The sequence below is a fragment of the Xiphias gladius genome, chromosome 3 (assembly GCF_016859285.1).
Source record: "Xiphias gladius isolate SHS-SW01 ecotype Sanya breed wild chromosome 3, ASM1685928v1, whole genome shotgun sequence".
Lineage (NCBI taxonomy): Eukaryota > Metazoa > Chordata > Actinopteri > Istiophoriformes > Xiphiidae > Xiphias > Xiphias gladius.
In genome coordinates this window covers 22,692,362-22,706,153 of record NC_053402.1, presented here as the reverse complement: position 1 = coordinate 22,706,153, position 13,792 = coordinate 22,692,362, and the positions used below count along the sequence as shown (strand labels likewise).

Sequence of the window (13,792 nt, the reverse complement as noted above, 5' to 3'; positions counted from 1 at the left end):
TATTTTTAAAAGAACAGATTCATGTTTGACCTTCTAGGCAGCCGTTTGTCTCCATTCATTTCCGTATGAAGGGAAGATATGTGTATATCCCTTCTTATTATTACCTTACTATCGATCTATCTTATATAGATAGATAGATAGATATATGATGAATGATAAATAATATATAAGTTTGAAATCCACAGACATTTTTCACTATTTTCTGACCATTTTATAGTCCAGATAATTTATCAGTTAATTGGAAAAATAAGCAGCTGATTAATTGATAAATCATAAAAATCATTAGTCGCAGCCTTTGTCTCCTCACATCAGTCTGTATTTACAACAGCATGACTGTGCAGTGTTAATGTAAATCTGACAAAAAACATACCTGCAGACGTGGCCATAACTCTGACGGTTGACAAATTTACCATCGTGTTGCCCACTGATGCTTCGAATGGTTGTGTTGCAGTAATGTAACGTTAATGCGATTTGAAGTAACTGGGGAAAACACTTTAACTTATATTTTAAACTATGTCACATCCACTGTAGCAGACATGGATGAGACTGGCCGACAACATTAGTCCAACATGATACCAGCAAACCAATATTCTAGCAGTCGAAGTCTGGGCAACACTCAATTTACTTACATTTTTTCACCAGTTAAAGTCACAAAATCGCTCTTAAAATATGAGTTTATTTCACAAGGAAGCATTTGCTATAATACATAGAGGTTACAAGCACAGTATTTGAACCATGTGAGCGTCTGTTGCCCCCCCCCAGGTCACATGTGAGCTTGGGTTTTCCTCCATGGAGGAGTCTCATCTCAAGGTCGTGGAGGAGCTGCAGCGTCGCTACCAACAGGAGTTGGAGCGCCTCCTGGTGGAGAGAGACCAACTGCTGGAGGAGGAGAGTGCTGCAACTGCAACTGGTGAGAGGAGACTCTTATCACTCCTTCCTGCAATTTATTTTAACGCTCTATCCTACTACCATCCAGCTCTTCTTTGACTTGTGTAGAAGGAACTATCTGAGTTTCCTGAAGCTTTAACCCAAAAGTTCCTGCTTTGAACCAAATCCCCAAACATTCTGTTAAAAATTATATACAACAAAGAAAGGAGGCAGTTAACAAAATACTGAACATGTGCATGTGTTTATTTTCAAAACTGTTAGTTGCCTCTTACCCAAATGCAGTGTCACGTCCTCTCGTGTTCCTTGTTTCTCAGCGATCGAAGCCATCAAGAACGCCCACCGTCTGGAGCTGGAGAGGGAGGCGCAGAGGAGATGTCAGTCAGAAAACAGCCGCGGAAACACAGTCCTGGAAGACATATACACACAACACAGGTACGTCTAGTAATGACGGGCCCATTATCCAAACAAACGTTGTCTTTTGGCATCTTGTAGTTTTGGCCAACGCGTTCTTAGGGGAACTTAACTCAAAAAGGGCACGTTTCTGTGTGTAATATCTGTGTTTATTTGTGTGTTTGTGAAGTGAGGAGCTGGCCTCCTACCAGCGGGAGCTGGAGGTTCTGTCCCGGCAGTTCTCTCTGAAGTGTCTGGAGAATGGACATCTTGTCCAGGCTCTGGACGCAGAGAGGAAGGCCTTGTGTCAGTGCCAGCAGGAAAACCAGGACCTGAGGACCAGAAACCAGGTAACGTACCCTCTTAAATCCAACTATTGTGTGTTTTTGTACACAGATAATACCCACAAGAGATCCAGGGATTAAAAACAACAAACAGATCGTCTCCTCTCTTCTCTTCAGTCGTATCATTAATATTCTGCTCCATATGTCAAGATATTGTTGGCTCCTTAGAAAATCTAAAAGCCACATATATGTAGAATTTTTATATGATTGCAGATAGGCTCTTTAATGTTCTTCAAAGCTCTAGATCAGGGGTTTTTCAGAGGCTGACACGGCGGGAGCCCTTCACCCTTAATTACCCCCCCTCCCAGCTACAGCAGTTGATTGTGTTGATAAGGAGCCAAATTTACAAAACCACCTCCGAAAACCTCCGACCTGAAAGTACCAAGTACTGTTTTCATCACACCGTCCCAACAGTTTCATCCGTGTTCCCGAGAGCTGTTTGCTTTCAGTGATATTTGTTTGACCCTAAGAGGCCTGAGTGTTGTGTTGTTCTTGACCGATCCAGGAGTTGAGCGGTCACCTGGCAGCAGAGATCACCAGACTGTGTTCGATGGCCAAACAGGACGACCTGCCGCTCAGTCAGGGAATGTGCGTCTACGAGATGGAGGTGAGTCTCCCCAGTGGAGGAGGAGGAGGAGGAGAGAAGGGTGACGGTTAAAATGTAAATGAGAAGGAGCCGTCTGAACATTTTGAACATGAACAGTTTTTTTTCCAGGGAGAAAGAGTCTTTGATGTTTTCTATAACAGCTGAATATCTAATATTGATGAGTTCAGTTTTCTTTGAACAGAGCTCTGATTCTCTGCAGTTGACACTAAAGATTTAGCTCATTACTGAGGAGAAATTACTTCACCTGCACTAAAATTCAGTGTCCACAAATGTACATGTTATTACTTTGACCAAAATTATCAGCAAAACAGTTTTATCTTAATAATTGGTGGGGTTTAACTCTGCTGAGTCGAAACAAGCTCAGGTTCAGCTGAAATTATGAAAAGGAAACTATCACAGTCATCATCATTTAATCTGCGTTGCAGTGCTGGTACTGGTGTCATTATTATCCGGTTACTGTTCTGCAATGTTTCCACCGTTGTTCACATTTCCACATTGTTGTACGATTAGTCGATACGAGCGCACGATTTAACCACAAGAGATGGTGTGTACGTGATAATTGAGATCCTCCAACAGACACTGATCTGATAAATCAATGTTGTATCGCGGCACATTTTCCCCTTTCAATCAGATCTGTCAAATATACACAAATACAGTAATATTACTGGGTGTTATGTTTGTCAGATCATCCGTCACCCGGTTTCTGTCATCAGAAATGAACTGAACAAGAAGTGACACCTTAACTTGCAGTTACACAATTATATAACTCTGACGCTTGATTAAAGCGGTGCCTTCAAAAGAACACCTTAAAAGATTTGAAATGTTAGAAATTAATACAACGATCTGAGCTGTATGAATCTGTACTTAAACTGAACTTAATGAATTTAACATCAGCTGAGCCGGTTCTGAGGCGGCTTTAAGTGAAACCTCAGTTTTCAGGTTAGTTGATTTCTACAGGCGACAGCAGCTGGTTCGGTTTAAACCACAGCCTGTGAGGACACAGCAGTGGGGTTTAAGTGATCCTGTGACTTTGAACCAGACAGCACAGGTTTAAATTTGTCTTAAACCTTAAACCACAGCCAAGCCAATGACAGAGCAACAGCCCCACTTAGTGCAGCCTCACGTCTCACGTCAGGTGTTGACGGGACCACTAGATGTCACCCATGACACAGGCACTGTACACTATCCTCCCTGAAAAACCTGCACCATTCGAGAGCGCCGAAGATGTTTGATTCTGTACTTAAGCTTTTTCCTGAGATACGAAGCTGATTATCTGAAGTTTTCATTCCAGATCACCCTGCGAGTGAAGGAGTCGGAGGTGCAGTGTCTGAAGCAGGAGATCACGTCTCTCAAGGATGAACTTCAGTCAGCACAGAGGGTGAGAGTCACACATACACGGCAGCTGGAACAAATAATGGTTTGATCGTGTGAAATCAAACAGTTGTAAGTGTGAGCAATAAGACACATTTATCATGTAGCTCTCAACTGATCGCATGGACGTAAGGAAGATCAGAAATACAGATTGACCCTACATCTCCCATATAGAAATCGTCACAGTTTGTTCCGTGATAGGTTATTCTGCAAGAACATACTGTATATAAGTATCGTTATTTGAAAAGTCCATCTTATTTGTATGAAATTTTTAAATCTGCAGCAGGAAGTGGTGTAATTTGCATCCAATAAAATGCTCAAATGCTGAATTATACCACTTCAGCTTATTATTATTTTTATTGTTATTATTGTTACTATTATTATTATTACCGGTTTCTGAGGATCTACTCTTTCTGACAGACCTCTGCAGCTCTCTGGCATTTAAAAGCATTTTTAAGCAAAAGAAGTTTGATGAATATTTTTTATTCTGAAGTTTGGGAGTAAAACTGAAGAATTTTACTTTTATCTTTCACTTAAATCCAACGTTTTACTTTTAGCGGTTGGATTAAAAAAGTAAAAGCTCTGTCACGTTTCAGGACAAGAGGAACGCAACAAAGAAGTACAAGGACATGTACACGGAGCTGAGCATCCTGAGAGCCAAGACGGAGAAAGAGATGGACGACTTGAGAGAAAACCTGAGGCTGGCTCATCAGGCTCTGGACCAGACTTCACCGTGAATCCATTACGTTGTCTTCGCTGTAACATAAAGTACTTTACCCTCAAGAAGTGTATTTAAAACAAAATATATATAATGAATCCAGGAACTCTTATCCACAATCTGACTTCACACTCGTTTTGGTTGTGATCTCTCAGTTTCTCAGTTTTGGAGATAAAGAATTTCATGTCAGTCATTTCAGTCTGCAACAAGCAATTAGATTAATTCCTCCTGTGATGAATGTGTCCAACTTATATTTAAATGTTTGTTCATTAATGTTGTCTTTAAATAAATTGACCAAATACCACCATAAAAATACACGGTTGTTTTGTGTGTTGTATGTACAGTATTTTATCTGTGCAGTCGTGTTGTTATACTTTAATCTGATCTGCACAGTTACATGTTTTATCAGATATGTGAGTTGTTTTCCAGCCTCCCACCCCTGCTGTATGTCTCCTTGTTAAACTGTATTTTTAAGCAATTAAATATGTTAAATTAAACACATTTACAAACATTTCTGGCAGGTGACTTTACTGGCAGGTAGATCTGTCACATACGAACTGTAATTTATATTTGTACACTGCAGCTTTATTAATATAAATTGACTTTTTTTTTTTTGTATTAAATGCAATTGGCAGATTAAACCTACACCGTGTCTCTTATTGTGTGTTGTGTTGTCTTTCATCGTGCCACAGGTAGATGCAAGGTTGCCAGGTTGAAATCTGGGGCCTCGTTTTCATTTTCTGAAATGACAGAAAAATTCAGCAGCAGTTTTAACCATGAAGATTTAAAAATAAAATAAAATAAAATAAAAATAAATCACGTTATTTGGATTCTTTGAAAGGGGCAGTAAAACAAATGCTCAGGCTCTCCTGGACAGTACTGAGCTCTCTTCCTGGAGGAAGAAGACCGTCAAGGTCCCCCTGAAAAATCAAGGTATCATCCGAGGTCATATTTCAGAATAAAAGCCCTCATTGATGTGACGCACAGAGGACTGCAGCAGAGTTGGAGTATTGGCGCTGTCAGTGTTATCTAATGTCACATGTTACAGTGCAATGCACAAAGAAACACAGAGTGAAATAAAAACAGAAATGAACAAAGATTAAGATTAGACTAAGAACAGAATAAGAAATAAATGGAAAGATCTTAACATCTATTGTGGAAAGTCTAGTGTGGAGTAGTGCTGCATAAGGCGCTAACAAAAATGACCAACAGTCAACATCACTCTCTAGGTAAACGTAACACTGGCATGGGGTAGATAAAAAAAAATGGAATTACACAAGGTAATGGTCACAATATCTACAGACATTTCATTAATTGAAAAACCACTGGCCACTAAACACTAAAAATCACTGGGTCAAATACTGGCAGCACTGAGTTAACCTTACCCAGCAGCAATGGGTTGTTCTGACCCAGTGATCGTGTTATTTTTTGAATTACTGTTTGATTATTATTATAAATGCATTAGAGTTAGAATCCCGATCCACACTCCTGACCGGAGAGGGAGACGACGAGCTTTTACTTTGAAGGTACACAGTTCTCTTCCGGTGTCATCCATGTTGTTTTAAGTCTGACTTGACTCAGGAGGAAGAAGGTGTCCATGATGACAACTTTAGAATACCAACAGTAGCCGGGGGCGGGGGGGGGCGGGTTGTGATTACCTGCGACATTACTTCAGCGAAAAATGTTTATCGCTCGTCGTCGCGTCGAGCGTCGTCTCCGTTTGGAAAGTAGCTTAGCCGGACCAGAGCTAGCCGGCCAGCTAGCATGAACTCGGGCCGTCGGCGGTGGTTTTGTTTACATCCAGTCCCGATGACGATGGGCCCGGAGAGGTGCGTGAGCTAACCCTGCTACGAGAGCTGTTTGTGGGGGCAAAGTGACATCCTAAAAGCCCGGGGGGTCGACCATCCAAACCGCTGCCGCCTGAGGGGTAAGCAACCAGCAGGTTTAACTTTGAAATACACTTGTTGTAAGTTCCATCTACAGCTCAGCGTGTTCTTGGTTTTTTTTATTTTTTTATTTATTTGTTTTATTACCTTTAACCTTACTCACGGAATGATAACTGAGCGGGCCTACCGGTTTGAAGTACACCTAATCGATTAGTTGATCGGCGGGAAAATTAATCGCAAAGTATTTTGATAATCAGTTTATGTCTAGGTCGGGATTCTTTTTAGTTTGTTAGCAGCTTTTCTTTTTGCTATTTTAAAGTAAATTCAATAATTTTTAAGGCTTTACGCTGTTTTACACATTTAAAAAAAATAATTTGAAACATCGGCTAATCATCAAATGTTTGGCGTTTCTTTTCAAAAAAATGACTTTAATAATTATTCCATTATCAATAAGGTTTTCTGTCGATCGAATTATGGTTTAATCAACTAATCATCGCAGCTCAAGTCTTTTTATTTAAAATTAGGGCTGGGTGATTGTTAGATGTGATCAACTTTTTGTGGAATCATAATGGTTACAGGAACATTTTGTATTTTCATATTATAAAAATCTCTCACAGTAATGATACTTAATTAAAAGAATATAGTTATTTAAAGTTCTAATCCTTAACATATTCATGCATTTAAACCCAATTTTTGGTCTTATATATGGTCTGCATTTTCTTTTCTACAATTACCATTGAATTTTAGGACAACAGTTAATTGTTAAATGAACAGCAAATTAACCAGCAACTATTTTGATAATTGAATAGTAATTTTTTTTTTTTAAGCAAAAAATTCAAACATGCTGTTTCCAGCTTTTCAAATATGAGGATTTGATGCTTTTCTTGGTCATACGTGATACTAAACTGATTAGCTTTGACTTCCGGACTGTCATTTATGCAAAACAAGACATCTGAAGATGGGGTTTAGGGAATTACAGAATTTTTTTTGGTTTTTTTTTTAATTATTATTACTTTCTGACATTTTATAGACGAGTCAATTTTATTTGGTGAATTGAGGAAAAAAATCAGCAAATTGATCAATAACGGATTTGCCCCAGTTTGAAGGGAAAGTCAGAGCTCAGTTAAAAGTAGGGAACAGGGTCATTTAATTTTGAGTGTCTGCCAACTAAATACAATCCAATATTTGTGTTTGTTTATTTTTACCTTCATGTCACAGCCAAACAGTGCACTGATGCTTCAGTAAAATTTCATTATCGTTAGTATGTTCTTGATTAATCAACTAGTTGTTTTGTCTCCCTAAAGTCTTCAGATATGATAAAAAGCCCAAAACTTGGAGACAGAGAATCTTCACATTTGAGAAGCTGAAACCAGGATATTTTGTATTTTTTGCTTAAAAAATAACTATAAAAATAATAAATAATAATAAATCGATTAATCAATTATCAAAATAGCTGCCGATTAATTTTCTATCAGTCGATTGATTGCCTAAACTTTGCGGCTCAAGGTTCCTGTAATATTTTGTATACAGGGCTGCAGTACTTGATATAAATTATAGCCTGACTGATAATGGATTTCTGAGGTAGATACTAAATTTGATATATAGGAAATTTCGGAAATATACAGTAACAATATACAGTATCAACCGATAGGGATTTTAAACATAGAAGATAAACTATCTTTTTTTTTTTGGCTACTGATCAAGATTGGTACTAACCGTGACATTTTACAGTTGACAAATAAACTTTTGATTGATCTCTGATGGACAAACTCTGTAAGGTTAAAACTAGGGCTGCAGGTACTCATTATTATTCATCCATAGCTGTTGGTGTTGGCAAGCTCACTGTGATGTGAAAAATCAGTGGAGCTTTAGAAACGGCATGAAATGTTACATCACGTTAATGTTAATATTTGTGTTTTGCAGTGATGGACGTGTCCTCACAGGATCCATCTCTCATGGCTATGGACCTGTCAAAGAGCTACAACCCCCTGACGCGCAGCCACACTGAAGCCATGGACCTGGCAAAGAAGCCGGAGTGGTACCACCGACGTCCACCGAGCTGCAGCACAGACATCGCCTCCTCGTACCGATCCAGAGCCTCGTCGTCCTACAACCCTCTCTCCGCGCAGCCAGGAGCACCCGTCCACTGCAGAGACATGGAGCAGGGCCCTGAGGCTTTAGGTAACTATATGAATTCAACACTAGCTCCGGGGCTGGATCTGTACCACGACAGAGTTCACAGCAACCTGTGGCATCCGGGTTTCTACGGGCCCAACCAAAGCGGCGGCCCGGTTCCTGAAAGCAGCGGCGGAGAGGAGAGCGACAGCGGCTCCGACGTTATTTTCCTCGTTTCCTCAGCGAAGGAGCCACTCATATGCGGTTCTTCTTTCATCCCAGACAGCGTGAGGCACATCGTGGAGCCTCTGTCCCCGGCTGTGTCCTCGCTGGACGAAGGGAGAGGTTGCTATCACCTACCTCAGCCTCTGAGCTCGCCCAGTCCTGACAGCTCCTACTCAGACGACTCCTCGGACAGCTCAGTGGACATTCCTGTTCATCACACCAGGCCTGTAGTCCTCCTGTCAGACCTCAGTGCTGTTTATGGCAACCCTGCTGAATCTCCCGTCGATATTTCCAGCGAAGACAGCGACGTTATCGAAGTTTCAGTCACTAATGAAAAGAAGAAAAGCCGCACCTTTCCTTACAAGAAAAATGCTCCTTGTAAGAAAAGTCTGGTGAGAGAAACTCCACCTCAGAGCGAGGAGGAAAAAGCTCTGCCTAGAGAAATACGACGTAGTACCAGAATCAGAAAATCTCTGTCTGAAATGCCTCAGTTTACCTGCAGCGTGTCTCGGCACAGTTTGAGGAGACAGGTCAAAAATGATGCAGTGGGTATCTATAACGAAAGTTGTGATTCTGACGACGTGATGGAGTACGCGGTCAGGTTGTCCAGCCCAGAGGCAGACGAGTCGGTCTCGCAGCCAAATGTGTCACGGAGAGTGAGCAGTGATTCAGAGGAGTCTGATGTGGACGTTCGGACAGAGAGTAAATCACCGGAGAGTTGGCAGCCTAGCCGCAAAGCTTCGCACACAACAAGCCTCAAACGAAAGAAGCCACTCGCCATTCATACGACAAAAAAGTTAAGAAGAACCAAACAGAAACAAAAACACAGAATCCCTCAACAACAGCACCAAAAGGCCTCATCCTGCAGAAGTGTATCAGTAAAGAAAAAAACGGTCACAAGACGAAAGAGAAAACGGCGAACTCAGACTGGACCTTCTGCTCTGTTTTCTCCCAGAGAGCCAGAAATCCAGCTTAAATATGCAAAGATTAAAGAGGACAAAAGGGACAAGAAATCTGACGGTTTTTGCCCATTTGTTCACATGGACCAGAGGATGTGCACTGTTGTCAACTATCAAGAAGAGGAGGCGACAGTACGGAGCAGCAGAGGAGGACATCAGCGGACAGCCACCAGATCTCTGTCTGGATTTGTTCCCAACACGTCCTGCTTCCAGCTGGGTCGGCTCAGCCCGGAGAGCAGGTGTCAGGCCACGCTGTCGTGCTGCCTGTGCAGCCAGACAGCCACCGTCATGGGCCTGGGGGACCTTCACGGCCCGTACTATCCCGTCAGCCCGTCTGCCGACTGCCAGAACTGCAAGACTGAGCAGAAAGAGGAAGTGAACTTACATGGACTCGTTAATAGCCATTCAGTAAATTCCTCAGATGGCGGTTGTGATGGTCGTGACCCCTCTGCTGTCAAAAGTTTGCTCGACAGCGACAGCAACTCTCTCCCAAAGGTGCCTCCTCGTCTGGATGAGTGCTGGATCCACGAGGACTGCGGTATCTGGTCCGCCGGTGTCTTCCTAGTCAGAGGAAAGCTGTATGGGTTGGAGGAGGCGGCCCGGCTCGCACTGGAAACGGTGAGTGACACGATCCAGTGTCTTCGTTAAAGTGATTATTTTCATGATTGATTCATCTGCAGGTTTTTTTCGCGATTAATCGCTCTTTGTATAAAATGTCAAGAAATAGTTTCCCGCATCCCAGTGACGTCTTCAAATGTTTGGTTTTCTCCACCTGACTGTCCAAAACTAAAAGATATTCAGTTTACTTACATGTATGACCAGGAAAAGCATGAAATCTTCCTTTAAGTAGCTGGAATCAGCAAATTTCTGCTTCAAGGAAAATATAACTGAAAATATTATTCGATTATCAGAATAATTTTCTGTCAGTCGACTAATTGAATAATCAACTAATTATTCCAGCTCTAGTCTTTTTCTTCAGAGTTAGGGCTAAATTTTCATGTTAAACCAACTTTTTGTGAAGTCGTAATGATTACAGGAAAATATGTGTTTGTGTACAAAATGTCGAAAGTAAAAAATTAGTTTATACAAAGTTCTTATCCTAAAAATTTCGTTTAAATCAAACCCCATTCTCTGTATTACTAATGGTCTGCATTTATTTCTGCAGTAACCATTCGATGTATTCCGGAGCTGCAATGATTCAATTAATTGATTAGTTGATCAACAGAAAATTAATCAACAACAATTTTGAAAATCGAATAATAATTTGAGTCATATTTTTCATTGATTTCATTGATTTGATGAAAAAAAAAAGGACACCTGAAGATGTCAACTTGGGCTTTGGGGAATTATAACATGGATTTTTCACCATTTTCGGTGAAAAATATTTTATAGACAAAATATTTAATCGATGAGTCGAGAAAATGATCTGCAAATTAATCAATAATGAAAGTTTTAGTTGCTGTCCTGCCGTGTTTATATTCAGTAATTACCTGTCTGTATGCAGTAGAAGCAGGTTTATGGAACTGAAAACATCCTCACTGATCAGAGCTGTAAAGTTACTGACCCAACATTTCCTACAGCTGCTGCTTCACATTAATAACGTCTAACTTTTACAGAAACGCATCCGTGGGCGTCACCAAACCAACCAGGGATGAAGCCCTAAGGATCACGACTTTAATCCATTTTTTTATGATAATAATATATCAAATAACAATGTGGAAGCGGTCGCTTGTAGTGATGAACCGCCGGACAATTTATCACCTGAATAAAGACTCTCAGTGATACTGTGACATTAATAAGACATTAATGTTTGCTGTAACCATTCCTCCCGTCTAAAACTGGCCGTGAAAAGACCCCTTCCAGGGCACTTTCAGTGTAAGTGACTGGAGACACAATCTTGTTCTGTGCACAAAAGCACTACGGAGTTCAGCCAAAGGTAGTAAGAGGCTTCAGTGGATTAGGGCCGCAACTAGCAATTATTTTCCTTATGAATTAATCTGCAAGTTATGTTTTTTGGTTAATAGGTAAGTGGATGAAATGTAAAAAAAAATACTGAAAAATATTAAATAAAAATTGTTTAAAAAAATGACATGGACAACTTCCCATTATTTTTCTTCCAATAAACTTACTGATGAATTGTTTCACCTTTGAAATTATTATTATTATTGGTTTTATTTTTAGCTTGAATTTCCCTCTTTGTGTTACAGTCTTTACGTCGCAGCCCAGCAGGAAAACACAGAGGGAATTCCACACTAGAAGGAAAATAACTTTGGCAGATCATCATGATTTGACTCATTTAGTTCGCTGAAGTCTCCTATTCCTTTCAGCTGGAGTTTAGAGTGTATTTTTACACAAAACGAGGGCTAGAAATGTGTAATAAACTGGAAGCTGAGTGTATATCAGGATAAGAAATATTTCCACAGACCAGCCACTGTTAAAAAAAAAAAAAACAAAACTCATAAAGAACCGATGCCATGTTTGTCTCTCTTTCTCACGTGTTTGCTTCTCCTTCTCAGGTATGTTCAACATGCCAACAAACAGGTGCGATCATGGGCTGTTTCCAGAAGGGCTGTCCCAGAAACTACCACTACAGATGTGCCCTTCAGTCAGGTACAGTAGAAGATGAGTGTCAGGATTAATATAGGGATGAAATGGAAACTGTTATTATCTAGTAGACCTGCTCATATCAATTTGCTCTGCTTGGAAATATTTTCAGACGTTTTACTGTTCTCGTGATTTTATTTCTTTTTTTAAAGTCCTGGTTTTGTGTTCCTAAAATCTTTGCCTGCCCGTGTTAGTTCTGGCTGTGAAAATGTTTAAAGTGACGAATTTGGAGCCTGAGTCACTCGTGCTTTTTCTTGTGTGTGTGTGTGTGTGTGTGTGGGAAGGCTGCCATTCACACTCAGTCTGAAATGTCAAATCTATAAGGTTATTTTTTGTGTGTGTGTGTGTGTGTGTGTGTGTGTGTGTGTGTGTGTGTGTGTGTGTGTGTGTGTGTGTGTGTGTGTGTGTGTGTGTGTGAAAATGTGTGTTTTCAGGCTAAATGAAGACTGTCATTCTCACTCAGCATAAAATGTTGAATTTTAAATGTCTTAAAAGCTCACACTCTGTGTTTGTGTGTGTTTGTGGTTTTTTTTTTGTAGGCTGTGTTCTCAATGAAGAGAACTTCTCAATGAGATGTACAGAGCACAAGGTAAACACAAAAATCAGAGTTTTAACCCTGTTGATGAGAGAGAGGATTTTATGAAGGTGTGAGGAGCTGCGTGGCCTCTGGGGGTCACTAGCGTAGCTTCGAGGCTCTTGTACTTTTCCCACATACTCCATCCTGGATACTAACTGTGTGAGGGGTTTAGTATATGAAATGTGGGCGTGCAGATTCAGCGCTGCGTGTGAAAGGCACAACACAGACGAAAATAAGAAGTGCGCAGACAATGGTGCCCTCATCGTCGAGGCCTCGTTCCCGTAGAGACAAGCGGACAAACAAAGTGAGAGGCAGCCGCACGTTTCAACGAACAATGCTGCTTGTGAAAGAAGTGATGATAAATGATGTTTTTAGCATAGAATAAGTGTCGTATGAGAAAGGGACAAAGTGCTCTGTATGGTCGCGAATATGTGCCAATTTCCAGTCCTCTTGGTCTCAGGTTGTTTTTTCATGGCCTGGCTGCACCATGAAAAACTGTTTGAAACTGAGTCAAGACCTGGATCTGACTTCTTCACGTCTGCTTTATAGAAGATTATCATTCCATACAAAATATATAATTTGTGTAAAAACAGCTTCTTAAATTTGCAGTAGCTAAAAAAGCTAAGGAAGTGCATTTCATTCACAAAAGAAAAAGAGTTTGGTGAACTTATCTCATAATTATGCCATAATTAGAAGACCCGGATCTCATAATTATGATAAAAGGTCCGGCCGGTTAGCGATCATCTCTGTTTGAGAAGGCAGAGGTATCATGGCGCCACCTGATTTCACTGTCTATCCTTTATATCTGTATAATGAATATGGACTTGAATATCAATATAATTAAGGGTTTTTATTTATTTATTTAGATTTTTTTTTTTTTTTTTTTTTTTTTTTGGCAACAAAGCAGAGCTACAATTTCAGCCCACCCTTTTTTATTTTTTCGTTTCCTATATTACGTTACATTTTTGAAAATGAGTTCTGCCAAATTAGCTACTAACGGTTCCTGTTTGTTATGTGCACCTGGATGTGCCGACAACTGTCACTAAATTACCTTGATACTGAAGAAATCTTCAAAACCTGATGATTCTCAGGCGAACTCTGAAGCGTC

The 13,792-nt window shown here is 40.4% G+C and overlaps 2 protein-coding genes and 1 long non-coding RNA gene across 7 annotated transcripts in view; 2 read left to right on the top strand and 1 right to left on the bottom strand.

The window, feature by feature from the left end:
• LOC120788356 (myosin phosphatase Rho-interacting protein-like) overlaps positions 1 to 4,937 on the top strand; it is a 30,064-nt gene extending 25,127 nt beyond the window's left edge. Inside the window, exons 17-22 of the mRNA XM_040124118.1 lie at positions 763 to 910; positions 1,203 to 1,320; positions 1,469 to 1,628; positions 2,128 to 2,229; positions 3,521 to 3,607; positions 4,197 to 4,937. Of these exons, the coding sequence (XP_039980052.1) occupies positions 763 to 910; positions 1,203 to 1,320; positions 1,469 to 1,628; positions 2,128 to 2,229; positions 3,521 to 3,607; positions 4,197 to 4,337 (756 nt within the window). The 3' untranslated portion in view covers positions 4,338 to 4,937. The remainder of the gene's footprint in view (positions 1 to 762; positions 911 to 1,202; positions 1,321 to 1,468; positions 1,629 to 2,127; positions 2,230 to 3,520; positions 3,608 to 4,196) is intronic.
• On the bottom strand, positions 1,167 to 6,080 carry LOC120788359. Its single transcript, XR_005707228.1, has 3 exons — positions 5,977 to 6,080; positions 1,488 to 1,610; positions 1,167 to 1,294 (listed from the first exon to the last, which is right to left on the bottom strand). It is a non-coding gene; the product is annotated as an uncharacterized LOC120788359 (long non-coding RNA).
• The window catches only part of LOC120788357 (transcription factor 20-like), a 27,414-nt gene continuing 19,571 nt past the window's right edge, over positions 5,950 to 13,792 (top strand). For 4 of the 5 annotated variants that reach the window (XR_005707226.1, XR_005707225.1, XR_005707227.1 and 1 more), the window contains exons 1-4: positions 5,950 to 6,245; positions 8,128 to 10,121; positions 12,020 to 12,113; positions 12,647 to 12,696. Coding sequence is in view for 2 of the 5 variants with exons in the window: in XM_040124119.1 (XP_039980053.1) it covers positions 8,130 to 10,121; positions 12,020 to 12,113; positions 12,647 to 12,696 (2,136 nt within the window). In the remaining 3 variants the exon portion in view is untranslated. The remainder of the gene's footprint in view (positions 6,246 to 8,127; positions 10,122 to 12,019; positions 12,114 to 12,646; positions 12,697 to 13,792) is intronic. The other variant, XM_040124120.1, reaches the window with a different exon arrangement.